The sequence below is a fragment of the Crinia signifera genome, chromosome 4 (genome assembly GCF_055691185.1).
Source record: "Crinia signifera chromosome 4, ASM5569118v1, whole genome shotgun sequence".
Lineage (NCBI taxonomy): Eukaryota > Metazoa > Chordata > Amphibia > Anura > Myobatrachidae > Crinia > Crinia signifera.
Genome location: NC_139220.1, coordinates 4402788 through 4424212, shown reverse-complemented (window position 1 = coordinate 4424212; position 21425 = coordinate 4402788). Strand labels below are relative to the sequence as shown.

General features: G+C 45.8%; 1 protein-coding gene across 21 annotated transcripts in view; it reads left to right on the top strand.

Annotated features, from left to right (window-relative positions):
* C2CD5 (C2 calcium dependent domain containing 5) overlaps positions 1–21425 on the top strand; it is a 66310-nt gene that overhangs the window by 8376 nt on the left and 36509 nt on the right. For 8 of the 21 annotated variants that reach the window (XM_083180790.1, XM_083180794.1, XM_083180788.1 and 5 more), the window contains exons 8-12: positions 4493–4691; positions 8238–8389; positions 14319–14404; positions 16356–16464; positions 20225–20290. In XM_083180790.1, coding sequence (XP_083036916.1) covers positions 4493–4691; positions 8238–8389; positions 14319–14404; positions 16356–16464; positions 20225–20290 — 612 coding nt within the window. Of the gene's footprint in view, positions 1–4492; positions 4692–7516; positions 7642–8237; positions 8390–14318; positions 14405–16355; positions 16465–20224; positions 20291–21425 lie in introns of all 21 variants that reach the window. The other 13 variants (XM_083180799.1, XM_083180797.1, XM_083180804.1 and 10 more) reach the window with 3 other exon arrangements.

The window sequence follows — 21425 nt, the reverse complement described above, 5'->3', positions numbered from 1 at the left end:
TTTATGTACTGCCAGCGGATTGCAGCTCATCATGCGATTTATGCGCAAATAGCATGCAAAATGACATATTTCCAGGCTGGAGCGCGCAGAACAGTTGAATCCTCCCAGTAGAGGTGAGGAGCAGCGTAAGCCTTTAACCCTGTGAGTGCCAAATTAATTTGTCAAAATAGGTGTGAAAATTGCCAAGAAAACGTTTGTATTCCTCATAATGACCGGTAACGTCACCTTATCGGATATGTCATCGTTTTTTATTTGACTTTACATAACAAATGTGAGTGACGCTGGCACTTTTAGCGGATGTTTTGCGCATCTCTCACAGAGTTAATATTTAGGTTTTATACTATTTTGTATATTAATGTTTTTTGGGGTTATGATTGCAAATGTCATTTTTGCAGCACTTATCACAAGTTCTCTTATATTCTGGGGCTTATTCAGAGGTGGACGCAGTGTTGGTATCAGATCCACGTGGATAGGATAGTCCCCATTATGCGCTAATAACTTGTGTCTCCTCTGCTGCCACCCCCCCCCCCCCATATTTACAGTCTTGCGCACCCTGTGTCTTGAGCGCTGCACCAGTAGTAGACTGTTTATACAGCGATGGGTGTTACTGAGGCACGAACTATGTCAATAACGTCATTGCTGGAATTCCAAAGGTCTCTGTCTCATTGCAGCCTCTGCTCCCGAGCGCTGGCCTCTCATTGGCCTGACACCTGCCCCTCCCCCCTATACCTGGGCCTTGGTTTGGATCATTCATCCTGCTGGTCTCGGGCTAATCAGTTATTTTCTGTTTTGTAGTTGAAAGGAACTTTAACCCTCCTTGTGCGGAGGTTGGTTACCCCTCTTTCACCAGGCCCGTTGTTCTGCCAGGGGCTGTTTCATTTGTTACTCTGCGCACACGAATTACTTTATTCTCCTCATCTACAGGGAAAAACAAAACACATTTTTTGCATAACCTTTTCCAGGGTAAATGTTGCGTATTTGGATTCACTCCAGAATAACTGTAGAATGGCTAAATGTTAATAAGGAGCTATAGTGACAGAAATAGGGGGCACCTTTTGTCTGTGTGTGTGTGTGTGGGGGGGGTTTATTTATTATTTGCTATAACCTGTAAAGCCCCATATACACTAAGCGATATTACAATTGTCATTGCTCATTTTGGCCCTTGTAAGCAATATCGTTGAGTGTGTACACTCAATATCGCTAGCAATGCATCCGCCTATGGGTCATTAACAATGTCCCCTGTCATCTGTTTATACAGGTCAATTTTTATTATATCGTCAATGACTGTGGACCCAAGTTTGTCAAGTTACTGTGTATGGGGCTTAAGAGTGATCAGAGATTGAATGTGTGTGTGTGTGCGCATGTGGTAGCATAGGTGCCGATTCTGTGGGTGCTCAAGGGCCAGAGCACCCACAGAAAACTATGAGCACCCACTGGCCCGCAGCCTCTTAAGTCCCACTGCCAGGCCACATCCACCTGCTGATTCGTGTCCGCTGCACCCACACCACCGAACCTGCCGCCTGGCGAGCAACAACCAACAGGCAGAGTGCAGCATGCATGCTGCCCAATGTGTGCTCTCCCCATACACACACCACCCTCTCCGTGCAGCATGTGTGCCCACAGTGGGAGGCAAGCACACCACCATGTGCCGTGTTATACAGTGTGCAGCACTAGCCAATGCACACCATGACACAGTACCGCCCAGACCAGCACACTGCAGGGCTACACCCCCTCCCCAAATGACACTCCCCTCATGAGGCCACACCTCCCTGAGCACCCTCCAGCAAAAACACAAATTGGCACCCCTGTGTGGTAGGGAACATAGATAGCTCCACTGGGGCAGGGACTGATGTGAATGTTCAAATATTCTCTGTACAGCGCTGAGGAATATGTATGCGCTATATAATAACTGGTAATAATATTCTCTGTACAGCGCTGTGGTATATGTGTGCGCTATATAATAACTGGTAATAATATACTCTGTACAGCACTGCGGAATATGTGTGCGCTATATAATTGGTAATAATCTCTGTACATCGCTGCGGGAATATGTGTGCGCTATATAATATCTGGTAATAATAGTCTCTGTACAGCGCTGCGGAATATGTATGCGCTATATAATAACTGGTAATAATATTCTCTGTACAGCGCTGTGGTATATGTGTGCGCTATATAATAACTGGTAATAATATACTCTGTACAGCACTGCGGAATATTTGTGCGCTATATAATAACTGGTAATAATAGTCCCTGTACAGTGCTGTGGAATATGTGTGCGCTATATAATAACTGGTAATAATATTCTCTGTACAGCGCTGCAGAATATGTGTGCGCTATATAATAACTGGTAATAATAATCTCTTTACAGCGCTGCGGAATATGTGTGCGCTATATAATAACTGGTAATAATAATCTCTGTACAGCGCTGCGGAATATGTGTGCGCTATATAATAACTGGTAATAATATTCTCTGTACAGCGCTGTGGAATATGTGTGCGTTATATAATAACTGGTAATAATAGTCTCTGTACAGCGCTGCGGAATATGTGTGCGCTATATAATAACTGGTAATAATAGTCTCTGTACAGCTCTGTGGAATATGTGTGCGCTATATAATAACTGGTGATAATATTCTCTGTACAGTCCTGCGGAATATGTATGCGCTATATAATAACTGGTAATAATACTCTCTGTACTGCGCTGTGGAATATGTGTGCGCTATATAATAACTGGTAATAATACTCTCTGTACTGCGCTGTGGAATATGTGTGCGCTATATAATAACTGGTAATAATACTCTCTGTACAGCGCTGTGGAATATGTGTGCTATATAATAACTGGTAATAATAGTTTCTGTACAGCGCTGTGGAATATGTGTGCGCTATATAATAACTGGTAATAATAGTCTCTGTACAGTGCTGTGGAATATGTGTGCACTGTATAATAACTGGTAATAATAATCTCTGTACAGCGCTGTGGAATATGTGTGCGCTATATAATAATTGGTAATAATAGTCTCTGTACATCGCTGTGGAATATGTGTGCGCTATATAAATAACTGGTAATAATAGTCTCTGTACAGCGCTGCGGAATATGTGTGCGCTATATAATAACTGGTAATAGTCTCTGTACAGCGCTGCAGAATATGTGTGCGCTATATAATAACTGGTAATAATAATCTCTGTACAGCGCTGTGGAATATGTGTGCGCTATATAATAACTGGTAATAATAGTCTCTGTACAGCGCTGCAGAATATGTGTGCGCTATATAATAACTGGTAATAATAATCTCTGTACAGCGCTGTGGAATATGTGTGCGCTATATAATAATTGGTAATAATAGTCTCTGTACATCGCTGTGGAATATGTGTGCGCTATATAAATAACTGGTAATAATAGTCTCTGTACAGCGCTGCGGAATATGTGTGCGCTATATAATAACTGGTAATAATAGTCTCTGTACAGCGCTGCAGAATATGTGTGCGCTATATAATAACTGGTAATAATAATCTCTGTACAGCGCTGTGGAATATGTGTGCGCTATATAATAACTGGTAATAATAGTCTCTGTACAGCGCTGCAGAATATGTGTGCGCTATATAATAACTGGTAATAATAATCTCTGTACAGCGCTGTGGAATATGTGTGCGCTATATAATAACTGGTAATAATAATCTCTGTACAGCGCTGTGGAATATGTGTGCGCTATATAATAACTGGTAATAATAGTCTCTGTACGGCCTGCGGAATATGTGTGCACTATATAATAACTGGTAGTAATAGTCTCTGTACGGCGCTGAGGAATATGTGTGCTCTATATAAATAACTGGTAATAATAATCTCTGTACAGCGCTGCGGAATATGTGTGCGCTATATAATAACTGGTAATAATATTCTCTGTACAGCGCTGTGGAATATGTGTGCGCTATATAAATAACTGGCAATAACAGTCTCTGTACAGCGCTGTGGAATATGTGGGCGCTATATAATAACTGGTAATAATATTCTCTGTACAGCGCTGCGGACAATGTGTGCTCTATATAAATAACTGGTAATAATAATCTCTGTACAGCGCTGCGGAATATGTGTGCGCTATATAATAACTGGTAATAATATTCTCTGTACAGCGCTGCGGAATATGTGTGCGCTATACAATAACTGGTAATAATATTCTCTGTACAGCGCTGCGGAATATGTGTGCGCTATATAATAACTGGTAAGAATAATCTCTGTACAGCACTGTGGAATATGTGTGCGCTATATAATAACTGGTAATAATAATCTCTGTACAGCGCTGCGGAATATGTGTGCGCTATATAATAACTGGTAATAAAAGTCTCTGTACAGCGCTGCGGACTATGTGTGTGCTATATAATAACTGGTAATAATATTCTCTGTACAGCGCTGCGGACTATGTGTGTGCTATATAGGAAGATGTTAATATATAATCATTCCCTGCTTACGTTCTGGTTTATCCCTTGTACATCTCTAGGTGAGCTGCAGAGGAAGATCGGCCTGAAGGTCCTGGAGATGCGAGGGAATGCTGTGATTGGCTATCTGCAGTGTTTCGATCTGGAGGGGGAATCTGGGTTAGTGGTACGGGCCATAGGAACGGCGTGCACCCTGGATAAACTGACCAGCGCTGCCCCATTCGCTCCTGTGTGCAGTTCCCCATGTAAAGAGCTGAAAGAGTAAGTAAATGTATGTAATGTGTGCGTGCTGCGGTCCGCTCTGTGTATACATTGGAGAGCGCAGTTCAGTGGCACTCTGAGGTCCTGTGTGTGCATTTCCAGCGGGTTTTGCCATGTAGGGATTTCCTGGGCTGCTGCTGACTTTTCCATGGAAGATAGGGGACAAATCGGTACTTATGTAGTATCTGGGCTGCCGATTTTGTGATTGTATGCCTTACCTTAAGGCAGGGCTCGACAAAACCCGGTCGCCAGGTCGCCATGGCGACCAGATTTTGCTTCCTGGCGACCAGTTTTGCCAGTAAGCAGTACTTTCAGGGCAGAGGGACTTGAATTAATGACAGTAGCGGGCCCCATGGAGGATTATATACTGTTAGCTATAACATCCAGCGCAGCAGCAGCCGGCAGAGCGGTGCACAACTCACCCCGCTGCTGCTGTATCAGAGCAGGTCTGCAGCGCGGCTATTTAAAACTTGAGCATGGAGCTACAGTGGTAGTTTCTGATTGGCTCGGGAGCCGTCTTGACTTTTCAAATATTCGTGCTGCGGACCGGCTGTGTGCTCTGATACAGCAGCAGCCGGGTGAGTTGTGCGCGGCTCTGCTGGCTAGTGGCTACTGCGGCGCTGGATGTTATAGGTAACAGTATAACCACGGGGCCGCTGCTCACATGTCCGATGACAGGGGCACCAGAGGCTGCTGCTGCTAATATGATTACCCCCACCACGGGGACCCGATGCTTACGTGTCTGATAGCAAAGACACCAGAGGCTGCTGCCAGCGCTCATGACAGAATAAACTCTGCCAGGACTCTCCTTCTCCTGTCACACAGACCAGTGCCTGACCCCTGTCTCCCCCCTCCTGTTATACCAGCCGGTCTGACCGCAGTGTCTGACCCCCGCCTTCCCCTCCCGTTCAGCGCAGCGTCAGCGCGGTGCTCGACCCCCGCCTCCCCCTGCTGTCACACCAGCGGCAGCATGGCCAGGTAGTCTCCCTCTTCAGTTACACCTGATCCCCGACTCCTCATGTTCAGCGCAGTGGCAGCGCGGTGCCCGACCCCCACCTCCCCCTCCTTTCACACCAGCGGGCACAGTGTCGTGTCGCCCTCCTGTCACACCAGCCGCCCGCAGCACCTGACCCCCGCCTCCCCCTCCTGTCAGAGGAGCGGCAGCGTGGACGGTCAAAGCCTCCCCCTCCTATAAAACCAGCCGCCCGCAGTTCCTGACCCGCTCCTCCCTCTCTTGTGCAGCGGCAGCGCGGTGCCTGACTCCTGCCTCCCCCTCCTGTCAGACCAGTGACTACCTACTTCAAGTTCTCATGCAGGGGCTCCACCAACTGCCAATAGTCCCCCATCGGCATGCAGGTCTTTCCTTGCTTCTTGCCGAAGCAACCCCTTGATGCAACCACTGGCATCAAGGATCAAACCCCATAGCAATGAGCATGTGTAGGGTAAGCTCCACTTATGTGGGATAATATGTAATAACCAACCATGACTGCGTGTGGTATTATATGTAATTGGCAGTCCAGTGTTTGGTAGAACGTGTAATGGCATTATTGCACATGCAAATTGTGTGTGCACCTTCGCCGATCACTGTCCCTCTTATTAGTTTATCTGGCTCCTAAATTTTCATTTTGGCTCCTGGATTTTAAATAAATTTGTCGAGCCCTGCCTTAAGGCATACAATCAGATGCGATGCGATGCGATGCGATTCGATTTTGCATAGGATTCAATGTTAAGAAGGTCCTGTTCATTTCCCCACTATCCAAGTGGGCATAGAGTTGAATTTATATAGCGTGGCTATATAAAGGAAAAGGACCCCTTTTTCCCCATGAATTCTATGTTAAAATGAACTCAGACCATTTTAACATTGAATCCTATGGAAAAATCTTGACCATCGCATCGCATACGATTTGATCGCATGCGATGCGATGCGATCCGATTTCTAAATCGGACGCCCAGATACTACATAAGTACCGACAAATCCACTCCATGTTATGGTGCTCGCTGTAATGCTGGGCTGTCAGAGATGGGTGGCCGGTTTATCACCCCTTAGAGTACCGGATGGTGACCAGATTCTGAGGTCCAACATCATGTGCAGTGTAACTGCCTCAGTCAGTAATATCCCATTCCTCCCCTCTGCCTGTGTGCGCTGGTATTATGACCTGGGTATGACACCTGCGTTCCCATGCATGCGTCCTGTGATTTACATAGAACGCAGGGAGGAGAATACTGACTCGCTGAATGATGTCACTGCCACATGCCAGAGGGATGTACAAATCCACATTGTTATATATATGACTGAGCATGTGGTTAACCACTAGGGGGCTCCGACATATCATTTTGCCTTGGCCCAGGAAGAAGATGGCAGCTTCTACTTGTCATTAATGTAAATGTACCGTCAAATATGGGGCCAGATGCACTAAGCTTGAAAAGTGATAAGATGGAGAGTGATAAACAACCAGCCAATCAGCTCGTAGATGCCATGCTGCAGAGAGGGTTTGAAAAATGAAAGATAGGAGCTGATTGGTTGGTGGTTTATCGCTCTCCATTTTATCACTTTTGAAGGCTTAGTACATCTCGCCCATGGTGTTTAATTTTCGCTTCCAAAAGCTTAATAAATGTTGATACATAATGTTGCTGCTGCACTCTAGTGGTGAATGAAGGTACTGTCACGTACAGTAGATGTCATCTCCTCTCACATGCACCTAGGACGTGGGTCTCCCGCTAACCAAATCTCAGCCAATTCATTCTTAACCTCTAGCTCTTGTGTGTCCTGTTCTCTCTCTATCTCTCTCTCTCTCTCTTTCCACCTCTGCTGCCAACTCCCTCAGGTCTCCACTGGTCCAGCCACCAAGCCACGGATATCGTTCCACCCACAACAGCCCAATTCACACTGCTTCTGGCTCCCGACTCACTCAGAACTTCTCTGTGTCTGTTCCTACTCTCATCTACACTGGTACGAGACTGCTCAGAGCCAGGAGCCGAGGGCAGGCAGGCAGGGCAGGTCTGGTGGTGTATGGGTAATATGGGTGCTCGGAACCTTCTCTGCTGACCCCTAGCTCTGCCCTCACTCCCAATGCAGATTGTACTGTTCAGTAGGTAAATTCCCATCCCGCTGTGGTTCTGTTGTCAGCTGCGGGGATGGGGGCAGATAACGGGGCCGTCAGCGGGGGGGGAGCAGGTAAGTGGCCGCTTTAGCTGGTGCACGATAGTAAACGCTGAAGGATAAGGAAACATCTCTGATACACAAGGATAATGTGTCCTGGCTGCACGCATCATAACGAAACTGTCATTTTGTTTTATAGGACTTCTATGCTTCTTTCTTTTTATTTTTGCTTCTTTCTTTATTTTTTAATTTTGGTTATATTTTTTTGTCTGTGTCGTTGGGACATGTCGTGCCTGGTGGTAGGCGGCTGGTCTGAGAGCGTTATCCTCCCCCCAGCTCCACCAGGGGGAGCCCAATCACTCCCACCCTCCCTGGTATGGGCAGTCCCGCTGTCAGCATGGACCAATTACATGGGGTTATTTAATGTCTTCACCTTCTTCTGGCAGGGCTCCTTTCAATGAAGAGTTAATCCCCAATAATCACTCATCAGGACCCTCCACCCCTCTGAAAAACCAAACCTATTCCTTTTCACCTTCCAAGTCCTACAGCCGACAGTCGTCCTCTTCCGACACAGATTTGAGTTTGACACCTAAAACTGGTAAGACGCACCCACCCGCTTTTCTGTTCATTTCTTCCTTATGTTTCTTGATTTGTTCTTTTTTCCATGCACAGTCCCTCCGAAAGTTATCAAAATCATGTGTTACCGTAAGCCATTATTACAGGACGGGATTCACGAGGACGCGTACACTTCTGCGCACAGACTCTGTGTTACCGTAAGCCATTATTACAGGACGGGATTCACGAGGACGCGTACACTTCTGCGCACAGACTCTGTGTTACCGTAAGCCATTATTACAGGACGGGATTCACGAGGACGCGTACACTTGTGCGCACAGACTCTGGTCGCATAGCGGGTATATTCTTACATCGGTCCTTGGGGAAGAATCAATGTACTAGATACTGAGATGGGCGTTCTGTTGTAGATGGGATGTTGCTATATTGGGCAACCAATCAATTCCCCGCAGCATCCTCCCATCGCAGTAAATGAACCCGGTGATATCTCGCAGCCGATCCATCCCCCGTGGTATAAAGTATCTTGTCCCCTATGGCGGGATAACCAGGTTGTGTATTATTACTGTGTAGTTCGATAAGCTCGCAGCCAGGTATATTAGGATAACGGATCTTACCTGGAAACCGTCTACAGAGATACTGCAGCAGTTAGTGTATGTAAGGGAAGGCGGCAGCAGTCGGGGGTGAGGAAGGTGGCGGGGGGGATGCTTCCATAGATGTAAAACCTCTTTAATTGTATAATTATACAGGTGCCAGATTTACCTGGATACATAGCTTATCTAATCCGCAGACTGTGTAAGTGCTTCCAGGTGTCTCAGCAGAGAATGAGCATTTCATTATTGCCGCCAAACCAATAACCAGCGCGTTTCGCTATTAGGACCTTACCCCCCCAATCTTCACACCAGAGTGAAACGTGTTCGTGGTGTCCGGCATGGAGCCCGCTCCTGTGTATGTAAGGGGAAGTAAGACTGATACCATGATTCCAGGGACTCCTGGCTGAGCGCAGGTTTGTGCGCCGTGATCAGAACGTGTCCGGAGACATGGCAGCGCTGCTGACGTGTGCTCGGTGCCGTCACGGATCTCTGACATTGCCGCAGTGGGATATAATGACCCTTTGATAGCGGTAGCTGGGCAGTGGGAGAGCTGCGGATCCCAGTCCACATCTATAACTGGGAAGCAGCTGCTTACATCATGATTCTGATAACTTTCTGCTCCATGCCTCCCCCAGTAGTGTTGGTGGTTGTGCCACGTACAGTAAGTCACTATGTACTCCAGGGTGTGGCATACCCGCGGGCAAGCAGTATATATCTGTTCTCATACTTTTCCTATTTATTTTGTATCACTTTTGTGTTTCCTGTTCCTTTTCTGTTCTGTTTCCACCCTGACATTCCATCTTCTGTTGCCTTCAGCAGCTCTGTTTCCAAAGGGGCCCCGGAGTTTCGCCTGCCCCAGGTCCCCTTCTGTTATGTGGGAGCCCCCGGGTCTCAGATAGTCGTGTAGCCTCCTGCTGAGCTCTGGCATCTCCCCGGCACGCTCTTGCCACGCCAGCCCGCTGCTGCGGAAGTCCGTTTCATTCAGTGACGAGCTGCTGCTGCTGGCGGGTAGGAGGGGCCGTGTTCTCCCCAGCATGCTCTGGGGGAGCCTCATCACCACACTAACGTGTTCTCCCTGCACCGTGCCTAACCCCCCATCCAGCCTGCACTGCTCACACTAACCACAATGGATCTTAGGGCGGCAATACCATGGGGGTGCAGTTCTGGTTAGCTCCGTGTACACTAGAGGGAAGGCTTCCACATAAGATTCATAGGATGCTAAAGTGGTTTTTCGCTTTGGGGGGCTATACATAAGGTGCAGGTGGCCCCCAGGGCACTTCTGCATATGGAAACGGGATTCTAGGTTATTACACAACATGGCTGCCTAGTCAGGAGGGGGCTGTCATTAGTAGCCATGTGTAGGATCCTCCAATCAGGAAAGGGCTGTCATTACTAGCAGCGTGTAGGATCCTCCAATCAGGAGAGGGCTGTCATTAGTAGCAGCGTGTAGGATCCTCCAATCAGGAGGTGGCTGTCATTAGTAGCCATGTGTTGGACCCTCCAATCAGGAGGTGGCTGTCATTAGTAGCCATGTGTTGGACCCTCCAATCAGGAGGTGGCTTTCTTCTCTGGCCGTGTGTTGGATCCTCCAATCAGGTGGTGGCTGTCATAACTAGACGTGTGTTAGATCCTCCAATCAGGAGGTGGCTGTCTTCTCTAGCTGTGTTTTGGATCCTCCAATCAGGAGATAGCGGTCAGCTCTAGCGTGTGTAGGATCCTCCAATTAGAGTCTACCTGTCAGTCTCAGCACTGTGTGAGTGACAGCCAGACCGCTATGGTAAGGAAATCATGTAAATCCTTACAGGAGTCTTTACAGTAAAGGAAAGCTGCGGATTCTTATGGCGTTGATAAGTATTTGGTATATGTGTGCGTGTATATATATATATATATATATATAATGTATGGTCTGGTGTCTCACGAATATTCATCAGCGATGCCTCAGTGATGCTCATGGATAATGGCGGAGCGGCTCGGGATGTTTACCCTCAGAACCAATGCGTCGGAGTGTCTGTACCGCGAGGCGTTTCTGCGTGCCATTATCGCGCATAGGACCATGGTATTGCAGTCTTAACGCTTGCTGTGTAGCATGTAGACCGCGTGCATCTTCTGTCTGTGCCGCACGTTCTGATCAGAGGGATCTCGCACAGCGCACTACTCCCGCACACAAGACGTTATCAGCCTGTAATGTACAGCTCCAGTACATCAGTGTGCACAATGGCTTCGGGCTTTACACCCTGGGCCAGCGCTTCCCCATAACGGCGGACAGGGGGGTATAATCACATAGTTGGAATTTGTGGGTGGGGCTATGCAAATTTCAGCCTATCCGCATTTCCAGGATTCCCTTTTGTCAGTTATATAGAATAGATAATATCCCTTATATAGAAGCTCCGCCGTACCGCAGGGGCGTTCTGGGGACCCCGGTGACCTCACACAGCCCTCTCCCTGTCCATCACTGTCCCCCACACCTCTGTGTCAGGGAACCTGTCTGTCCGGCTTGCCCTCTCTTACACGCGATGATATATATTGCTGCTGATTCTCTGGTTGTGTTTGTCTTGGTTTGTTCATTTCATGTGTCTGCCACACTAGTATCGTATAGTCCCGTCGGCGGTACCGGCGGCTATACGTATGCCATCAGTGTTTCCTTATCCGATCGCAGTGTTCCTAGTGCCTGAAACCTCCTGTCCTGTAGCAGCATTAGACGTATGTAGTGTATCTGCACCGTGCGCACGTGTATATATATATGCTGGATACACCATTCACTCGCCCCACACTGGCATAGCACAGAGGAAGGACAGGACCCAGGACGTCGCTGTGATCCGCTTACCATAGATTGCACAAACGTTTAGTACTAGCCACAAGTTCTGTTCTGGAAGCATCCAACCACTAATACCTGTAATAGGCATCCTCTGTATTACAGCACTACCTATACATAGTACTGGGATAGGCATCCTCTGTATTACAGCACTACCTATACCTAGTACTGGGATAGGCATCCTCTGTATTACAGCACTACCTTTACATAGTACTGGGATAGGCATCCTCTGTATTACAGCACTACTTATACATAGTACTGGGATAGGCATCCTCTGTATTACAGCACTACTTATACATAGTACTGGGATAGGCATCCTCTGTATTACAGCACTACCTATACATAGTACTGGGATAGGCATCCTCTGTATTACAGCACTACCTATACATAGTACTGGGATAGGCATCCTCTGTATTACAGCTCTACCTATACATAGTACTGGGATAGGCATCCTCTGTATTACAGCACTACCTATACATAGTACTGGGATAGGCATCCTCTGTATTACAGCACTACCTATACATAGTACTGGGATAGGCATCCTCTGTATTACAGCACTACCTATACATAGTACTGGGATAGGCATCCTCTGTATTACAGCACTACCTATACATAGTACTGGGATAGGCATCCTCTGTATTACAGCACTACCTATACATAGTGCTGGGATAGGCTTCCTCTGTATTACAGCACTACTTATACATAGTACTGGGATAGGCATCCTCTGTATTACAGCATTACTTATACATAGTACTGGGATAGGCATCCTCTGTATTACAGCACTACCTATACATAGTGCTGGGATAGGCATCCTCTGTATTACAGCATTACTTATACATAGTACTGGGATAGGCATCCTCTGTATTACAGCATTACTTATACATAGTACTGGGATAGGCATCCTCTGTATTACAGCACTACCTATACATAGTACTGGGATAGGCATCCTCTGTATTACAGCACTACCTATACATAGTGCTGGGATAGGCTTCCTCTGTATTACAGCACTACTTATACATAGTACTGGGATAGGCATCCTCTGTATTACAGCATTACTTATACATAGTACTGGGATAGGCATCCTCTGTATTACAGCACTACCTATACATAGTGCTGGGATAGGCTTCCAGGGGGAACATTCAGAGCAGATTTCTTACAAACTGATACAAGATCAGGGAACGTGTCCAGTTCCTGCACGCGGCCATCTTGGTCATGTACTGACTGCTCCGCCACCCCCTCGCCTGGGCTAGTGACATCATACACCGTACATTTATTACATGGTACCCCGCCCTCATATACGCCGGACTGATGTATCCTAGCAAACAACTGTAACCATTTTCCATGACAACACGTGACAATAGCTGATTGGCTGAGACACCGTTTATCATACGCCAGGAGTTTTAAATGGCTAAAACGGGTGCATATCTGGTAAGTTGTCACAAGGTAGAAGCACATCTACAGATGATGATACAACCAGTTACATAGCGTGACCGTAATCGGACGAAGCCGGCCGTACGCATTTCTGCAGTGTTCCCAGTAATAATGTTCTAGTTATCAGCGTCCAAATTAATTGAATACAGAGTACCGTAATCAATGAGCCCCAGAGCACGGTCCTGTCACATGTGCCCACCAGCATAGGCTGATATCCCGCCACCATATGCGGACGCAGACGTTAGTCTGTAAGGTAAAAGGTGATTCAAAGTCTACGGTTACATAACGTAGGGATAACATAGGGATCCCTATCATCCGCTCGTGAACTACAAACGGCGCTGGGTGCACAGCTACTATAAGCGCCAACTCCTTTTCAAGTGCTTTCGGTCTTTATGCTGGACATAAGAATGACCCTGTGGACGGAACGGCTCTGCAGGTCGTCGGGGGTTCCGGGAGTGCAGAGCGGTGTACGTGTCAGAGGGGTCCGGCTATATCGCCACATTAGGACCCTCCGGCTTTTTCCATACTTGGTTTAGCCTCATTTATGTCATTAATTGCAAGAGCAAGCGGACATCGGGCTTATCGGGGTTTATTAGTGCCACAGAAAGGGGCGTAGCTGAAGGCGAAGGTTGGTGCCCGTCACCACATAGACAGGTCGGCCACAGAAGCGGCACAATGACCCGTGCCCATTACAGTAAACGGAACACGATAAGCCACGTTTGGTCCATTGTCTCAGCCTGTGTGGTCCGGGCCACGTCCTGAGAGCTTGTCCTTCCTCCTGCCAGTATGTCCCGCTAGATTTGCCTCTTGGCCAGTAACATATTTGCTTATCATGTACATAGTTTAGGGGGTTCTCCACCTCTGGAGTGTCCGGTAGGGGGGCCCTTGTTGTAACGGAGACCGTACCGCATGGTGCCATCAGTGGGGATTTCCGGAGACTTCCTGTGTAAGGTAATGGTGGGATTGCGAGGGGAGAACTCTGGAGGCGGAGAACCTCTTACTTACACACTTACAGTCCCTGGGCGCAGTCCAGTCCCATTATACCACCTAGGCTCAGTATACGTCACTGTACAGGGGGATGCGTATTGCCTTCTTATTTGTTTCTTTGGTGCGCCCCCCAGGGATGGGCAGCGGGAGTGCAGGAAGAGAAGGCGGAGCCTTAAAGACCCTGCTCAGACAGCAGACGCAGACCACACTGGAGCAACGGGTAAGATCTGGGTCTTTAATGTTGTGTTTTAGGCCAGTCTATTGTGTGCCGATAGTACGGACAGGATGGTCAGTGGCCGAGATGTCCATGATGCGGGTCTTATTCCCGTATAATTTTATTCCTCTGAGTCAGAGCTGCAATACTAACAAATATGGCTCCTACGGGGAATAATGACTACTCTGTACAGGCGGCCATGTGAGGGGAGGAGCTTCCCTGACACTGAAGGCAGAGTGACTGACAGCTGACCCTGCAGAGATGCTGCCTGTGGATTGGCTGATTGATTCTCAGCTCTCCGACCTTTTCTGAGATTCTGTAAGGCCCTGAGGGTGCTGGAGGAGATTCAGCCGTGTGCGACGGAACAGGAAGGAAATACAGGGGAATGTCAGGGTTACACTGAACAGTATGTATGTGTATGTATATATATATATGAATATATATACAATCCCAATATTCCAACACGCGCTATGCTCAGATATATGATACAAAGTAGAAATATTAGTAATGACTTGACTTATGGCAGCCTTTCCACTAAATTCCCTGAGGGAAGGGAATAAAACAACCAAGATACTACACAATAGTGGAGTGGCGCCTTTCACACAAATGTAAGATAGTCCTGATATAATATCCAATTTTCAGATCCAAAGAAGCAAGAAGGGAATTCTTCCAATATTCATTTATTATTCTTCAGTGGGATAAGAGTATAAAACAACGAGTAGATAACATCCCAACGCGTTTCGTCTAACAGAGACTTCATCAGGGGAATATGTTGTATCAATCTACAAATGTACATGAAAAAGCTTTGTTTCAATAAAAAATAATTATTGAAATAAAATACACATTTAGTTTTTATAAAAAAGGAAGATGAAAATAAATGAAATGAAAACAAGGAAAAGAGAACAAGGTGGTGGACTGGAAGAGAACAGAAGAGTGGGTATAAAAATAGAATTATAAAATAGGAACGGACTGTAAGAAGTACCTTCTATAGGTAAATTCTACTGCTTAACTGCGTAACTCCTATTAAAGTATATGATGACGATGGTTTTAAGAGATAATCTCCTTGATCCTAGGTATCAAAAAATTTAAATTAGTATTGCATAGGTCTTAATAGGCCTGGTATCTAATTTGTAGCTACATACCTGTTTAATTTAAGGATTTCCCATATATATTGCAGATAATTTTTAGTTAGAAATGCCTATAGAGAATCAAACATATTATATATTTAAAATGTAATCAATAAAGGAATCAATTGGCTCATGTGACATTTGAAAGTGAATATTATTGGTTGGTTTAGGAGTTCATATTGAACCTATACTCTTACAGTGGCTGTATAAGGCTGTGCAACATACCTAAGTGTCCATTGAAAAAAGGAAATTCTGATGGCCTCTCAGGTTGATCAGAAAATAGTGACCTATAAATAAACGAATACTTTTTTTTTTTATGTAAATACTTACAGTCCGTTCCTATTTTATACTTCTATTTTTATACCCACTCTTCTGTTCTCTTCCAGTCCACCACCTTGTTCTCTTTTCCTTGTTTTCATTTCATTTATTTTCATCTTCCTTTTTTATAAAAACTAAATGTGTATTTTATTTCAATAATTATTTTTTATTGAAACAAAGCTTTTTCATGTACATTTGTAGATTGATACAACATATTCCCCTGATGAAGTCTCTGTGAGACGAAACGCGTTGGGATGTTATCTACTCATTGTTTTATACTCTTATCCACTGAAGAATAATAAATGAATATTGGAAGAATTCCCTTCTTGCTTCTTTGGATCTAAAAATTGGATATTATATCAGGACTATCTTACATTTGTGTGAAAGGCGCCACTCCACTATTGTGTAGTGTGTATATATATATATATATATATTCTTCACATTTGGAAGTTGTGCTAATTACATGTCTGTGTGTATAATGTGTAACATACAGATTTTACTACCACTCCTAGGAATTCCCGTTTTTCACTCTGACCGCATTCCCGGTGGGCTTTCTCGTCCATGTTGGTGGCGTCGTCAGTGCACGATCAGTGAAACTACTGGATCGGATTCATAATCCAGGTACGTATTTGGGCGTCATTCCAGTAGCGCTATTGACCTTCCAGACCGGTCCTGCATGATGGCCGAGACCAAAGTTCCACCAAACAACGAGAAGTATGGCAATGTAAACATGTTGCACCCATCCGTTACTTCCTCCTGTGTGTGACTCTCACTTGACGGAGGCCCTGGCGCTTCTCCAGACTCTCTAGTTATAAAAACACATCCTAGAAAATGGTAGACAGAATCTTATTGGTTACTATGGGCAACGGCACCCTTTCCATTTTTAGAAGCTTTAGCAAATGACCCTGAGAGTTGGGAACACTGAACCAATGAGGCTGGTAAAGGGGAACCTGAATTATCGATGTAGTGCTGACTTACTCACTGTCCTGTAAATGGATACAGTATGACAAGTAGTGCAGGGATACAATGTACAGGGATGTCCGTTACATGTAGTGCAGGGATACAATGTACAGGGATGTCCGTTACATGTAGTGCAGGGATACAATGTACAGGGATGTCCGTTACATGTAGTGCAGGGATACAATGTACAGGGATGTCCGTTACATGTAGTGCAGGGATACAATGTACAGGGATGTCCGTTACATGTAGTGCAGGGATACAATGTACAGGGATGTCCGTTACATGTAGTGCAGGGATACAATGTACAGGGATGTCCGTTACATGTAGTGCAGGGGTACAATATACAGGAATGCCCGTTACATGTAGTGCAGGGGTACAATATACAGGAATGCCCGTTACATGTAGTGCAGGGATACAATGTACAGGGATGTCCGTTACATGTAGTGCAGGGATACAATATACGGGGATGTCCGTTACATGTAGTGCAGGGATACAATGTACAGGGATGTCCGTTACATGTAGTGCAGGGATACAATATACAGGGATGTCCGTTACATGTAGTGCAGGGATACAATGTACAGGGATGTCCGTTACATGTAGTGCAGGGATACAATGTACAGGGATGTCCGTTACATGTAGTGCAGGGATACAATGTACAGGGATGTCCGTTACATGTAGTGCAGGGATACAATGTACGGGGATGTCCGTTACATGTAGTGCAGGGGTACAATATACAGGAATGCCCGTTACATGTAGTGCAGGGGTACAATATACAGGAATGCCCGTTACATGTAGTGCAGGGATACAATGTACAGGAATGCCCGTTACATGTAGTGCAGGGATACAATGTACAGGGATGTCCGTTACATGTAGTGCAGGGATACAATGTACAGGGATGTCCGTTACATGTAGTGCAGGGATACAATGTACAGGGATGTCCGTTACATGTAGTGCAGGGATACAATGTACGGGGATGTCCGTTACATGTAGTGCAGGGATACAATGTACGGGGATGTCCGTTACATGTAGTGCAGGGATACAATGTACGGGGATGTCCGTTACATGTAGTGCAGGGATACAGTATACGGGGATGTCCGTTACATGTAGTGCAGGGGTACAATGTACGGGGATGTCCGTTACATGTAGTGCAGGGGTACAATGTACGGGGATGTCCGTTACATGTAGTGCAGGGGTACAATGTACGGGGATGTCCGTTACATGTAGTGCAGGGATACAATGTACAGGGATGTCCGTTACATGTAGTGCAGGGATACAATGTACAGGGATGTCCGTTACCTGTAGTGCAGGGATACAATATACGGGGATGTCCGTTACATGTAGTGCAGGGACACAATATGCAGGGATGTCCGTTACATGTAGTGCAGGGATACAATATGCAGGGATGTCCGTTACATGTTGTGCAGGGATACAATATGCAGGGATGTCCGTTACATGTTGTGCAGGGATACAATATGCAGGGATGTCCGTTACATGTAGTGCAGGGATACAATATGCAGGGATGTCCGTTACATGTAGTGCAGGGATACAATATGCAGGGATGTCCGTTACATGTAGTGCAGGGATACAATATGCAGGGATGTCCGTTACATGTAGTGCAGGGATACAATATGCAGGGATGTCCGTTACATGTAGTGCAGGGATACAATATGCAGGGATGTCCGTTACATGTAGTGCAGGGATACAATATGCAGGGATGTCCGTTACATGTAGTGCAGGGATACAATATGCAGGGATGTCTGTCACCCTGTGATAACGCCATAGAGTCTTTCATCCTAATCTGAGTATTTGTATATGAGTAAAATGTTGGGTTAACTCTGATTTTAACCCTTTATTTGGTTCTGCTTTCCTAGCACGGCGCCCATCGCATTAATCGTGTACATTTTTATATGGCATACAATCTGTGCGATTTCGGTTTTTAAATCGCATGTATCGAGCCCGAAGCGTGGCGAGCGGACGCCGATACCTTCACAGGTATCTGCTTCCCCTCGCGGGCTTCACAGGTATCTGCTTCCCCTCGCGGGCTTCACAGGTATCCGCGTCCCCTCGCTGCGCTCGCCACGCTTCGGGCTCGGTGGCTCGCTGCGCTCGCCACACTTTCTATTCTCAGCTCCACGCCGACGTGGATAGTGGGGGTATGAAAAGGTCGGAGGACGCGCACCGCTGCCCCTTGCGGGCTCGCTGCGCACGCCACGCTTCGGGTTCACGTTTATAGGGGGGGGGGTGACGTGGGTGTGCATTTAACATTGTAAGCACGGGCCTGTGAGCGCCAAATGTATGAAATTGCGTAAATCGCGTCCATCGCATACATTGTATGTATGTTTAAGAGTATACAATGCATGCGATTTACAATGCCCAAGATAAAAAAATACTTTCATCGCATCAATCGCAAGCATCGCATGCATCTTATGACATTAAAACAGTACGACCGATGCGATGCATGTGATAAAAATGGATACGATGAAAAAATCACTGTAGTCGCATTAATCGCAAGCATCGCATGGTGCAGAAACACATAAGATGCATGCGATGCTTGCGATTAATGCGATGCTTATCGTGGGCGCCGTGCTAGGAAAGCAGTACCCTTTATTTTCCTCTGGATTGTACGATTTATGTTATCCTTATCGTGTGCGTTTTCTGCACCGTTCAGTTGGATTTCACACGTTTTTACTAAAGAGAAACCTATTCCCTAAATCTTCTCCATGTTCCGACATTCACACCATTGGTGCCCCAAGTGTACTGGCATCCGGGAAGCCATGTTTGTTGTGGGTGACTGAATGGTGGACTCCTATTGGCAGTAAGAGCTGTGATGTCAGGCTCAGGATACATTACAGCGCGGCAGATGTGGTATATGGAGTTTTAGCACAATGTTGGTACTCCCAGAGGTAGGAATACTGGGGACATGATCAAGCAGGTTTGGGGGTGTGCTATTCGCATTATTTGAAGTGTGTTCATGGGTCTTGTTTCTCAAAATGACAAATGTACCAATTACTGCAACTCACCGTCTGCCTCTTCTGCAGCCCCCCGAGTGATATCACAATCTCACGGTGGTTTCTTAGGCTTCATAAAAACTCCAGATTCCTCACTTGGGGTCCAAACTGTTACCACTCGCACGCTAATGACTCTCCAGAACAATGATCTTTTCTTAAGCCTCAATGCGCCACTTCCTTGTCCAGAAATGTTTTAGATTCTAGAGCGATTTCACAGGGAACGAGGGTCCGAGGCACTCAGTAGATTTTCCGTTTGATTTACCGTGTTGCAAAATAATACATTTAGCCATGACCAGTGCTGTCCCCCTTCCAGTATCTCTCTCTTATTAACCGTGCTGTCTGTCTTTTCAGTCTTTGTAGTACTGTGTCTACTCCGCTTCTCTAACTGACCTCATTTGCTGTTTTAAACCCAGCCTTTGTCGGGAAAATGGGTAACACCAGATCTTACAAACTGCTAGACTGGAATAGTTACACTTCAGGTATTACCTTAGTCCTTCCATAAAACTCTCTATATGACAACAGAAATTATGGCTGCTCAGTGAATAGTCTCGTTCCTCTCACCGCCCGTCGCTGGGGTGCAAGCTCCTCCGTTTAATAGCATTAAAACTTATTTACTTTGTTTCAATGATTTAGAATCATAAATATAAAAAAATATAATATATGTTTGTAAATGTCATCAGTAAGGGCCGGGTCAGAGGCGGAGGCAGCGCTGAGGTTTGTGCATTTGGGGGCAGGTTTATGTTGGTTATGCTCGCAGCGTCCGCTGCCCCTAATTACAGTGATGGAGTCGCGGGCTCATCCCTGGGAATATCTGATGTGGCGACCGGAAGTCTTACTTACGACGGACATACTGAGCAGCCACAGGGTCGCTCAGATAAATGACATCACAATCAATGTGCAGCTCTGAACGTATTCCTACGGCTGCGTATTCAGCTTTCCTCTGCGGATGCACCTTGTGCCCAAACCCTGTAGAGACAGCGTTCTCGCCCACCTCTGAATGAGGCCCTTTTAGGAAGTAGTATGCAAGAGTTTAGTTTGCACCCCTCTCTTGTTCTTGCCGAGTGTGTCTGTGTTCTCCATTGGCTGTCAGACTTTTTTTTTATTCCACTCACAACCTCGCCCCTCAGTGCCCACTCCAGGATTCAGAATAGGTAATTGGGGTCCCAGTCATTTCCATGTGACCATCTATGCTGAAACCTGGATATCCAGATCACCTACACTGTTAGCGTGCCTTGAGGAGCGAGGTTGGGAATACATGTTCTACAGACGTGAACCCAGTAAGGAGGTCTGCATTATATCACACCTCTAGTGTTGGTGTAAAAAAGTAAATGACCAACGTGCAGAAAATGACACGGACACACTGCTTAAAAAGGTATAAATTTTATATATTAAATCGCATCAAGCAATGCATGAATAACAATAAATGAAAATAATCATATATACATAAGAAAAATAAAAAATAAAAATAAAAAATAATATTATTAATTTTTTTATTATTATTTTTATTTATTATTTTTTATTTTTCTTATGTATATATGATTATTTTCATTTATTGTTATTCATGCATTGCTTGATGCGATTTAATATATAAAATTTATACCTTTTTTAAGCAGT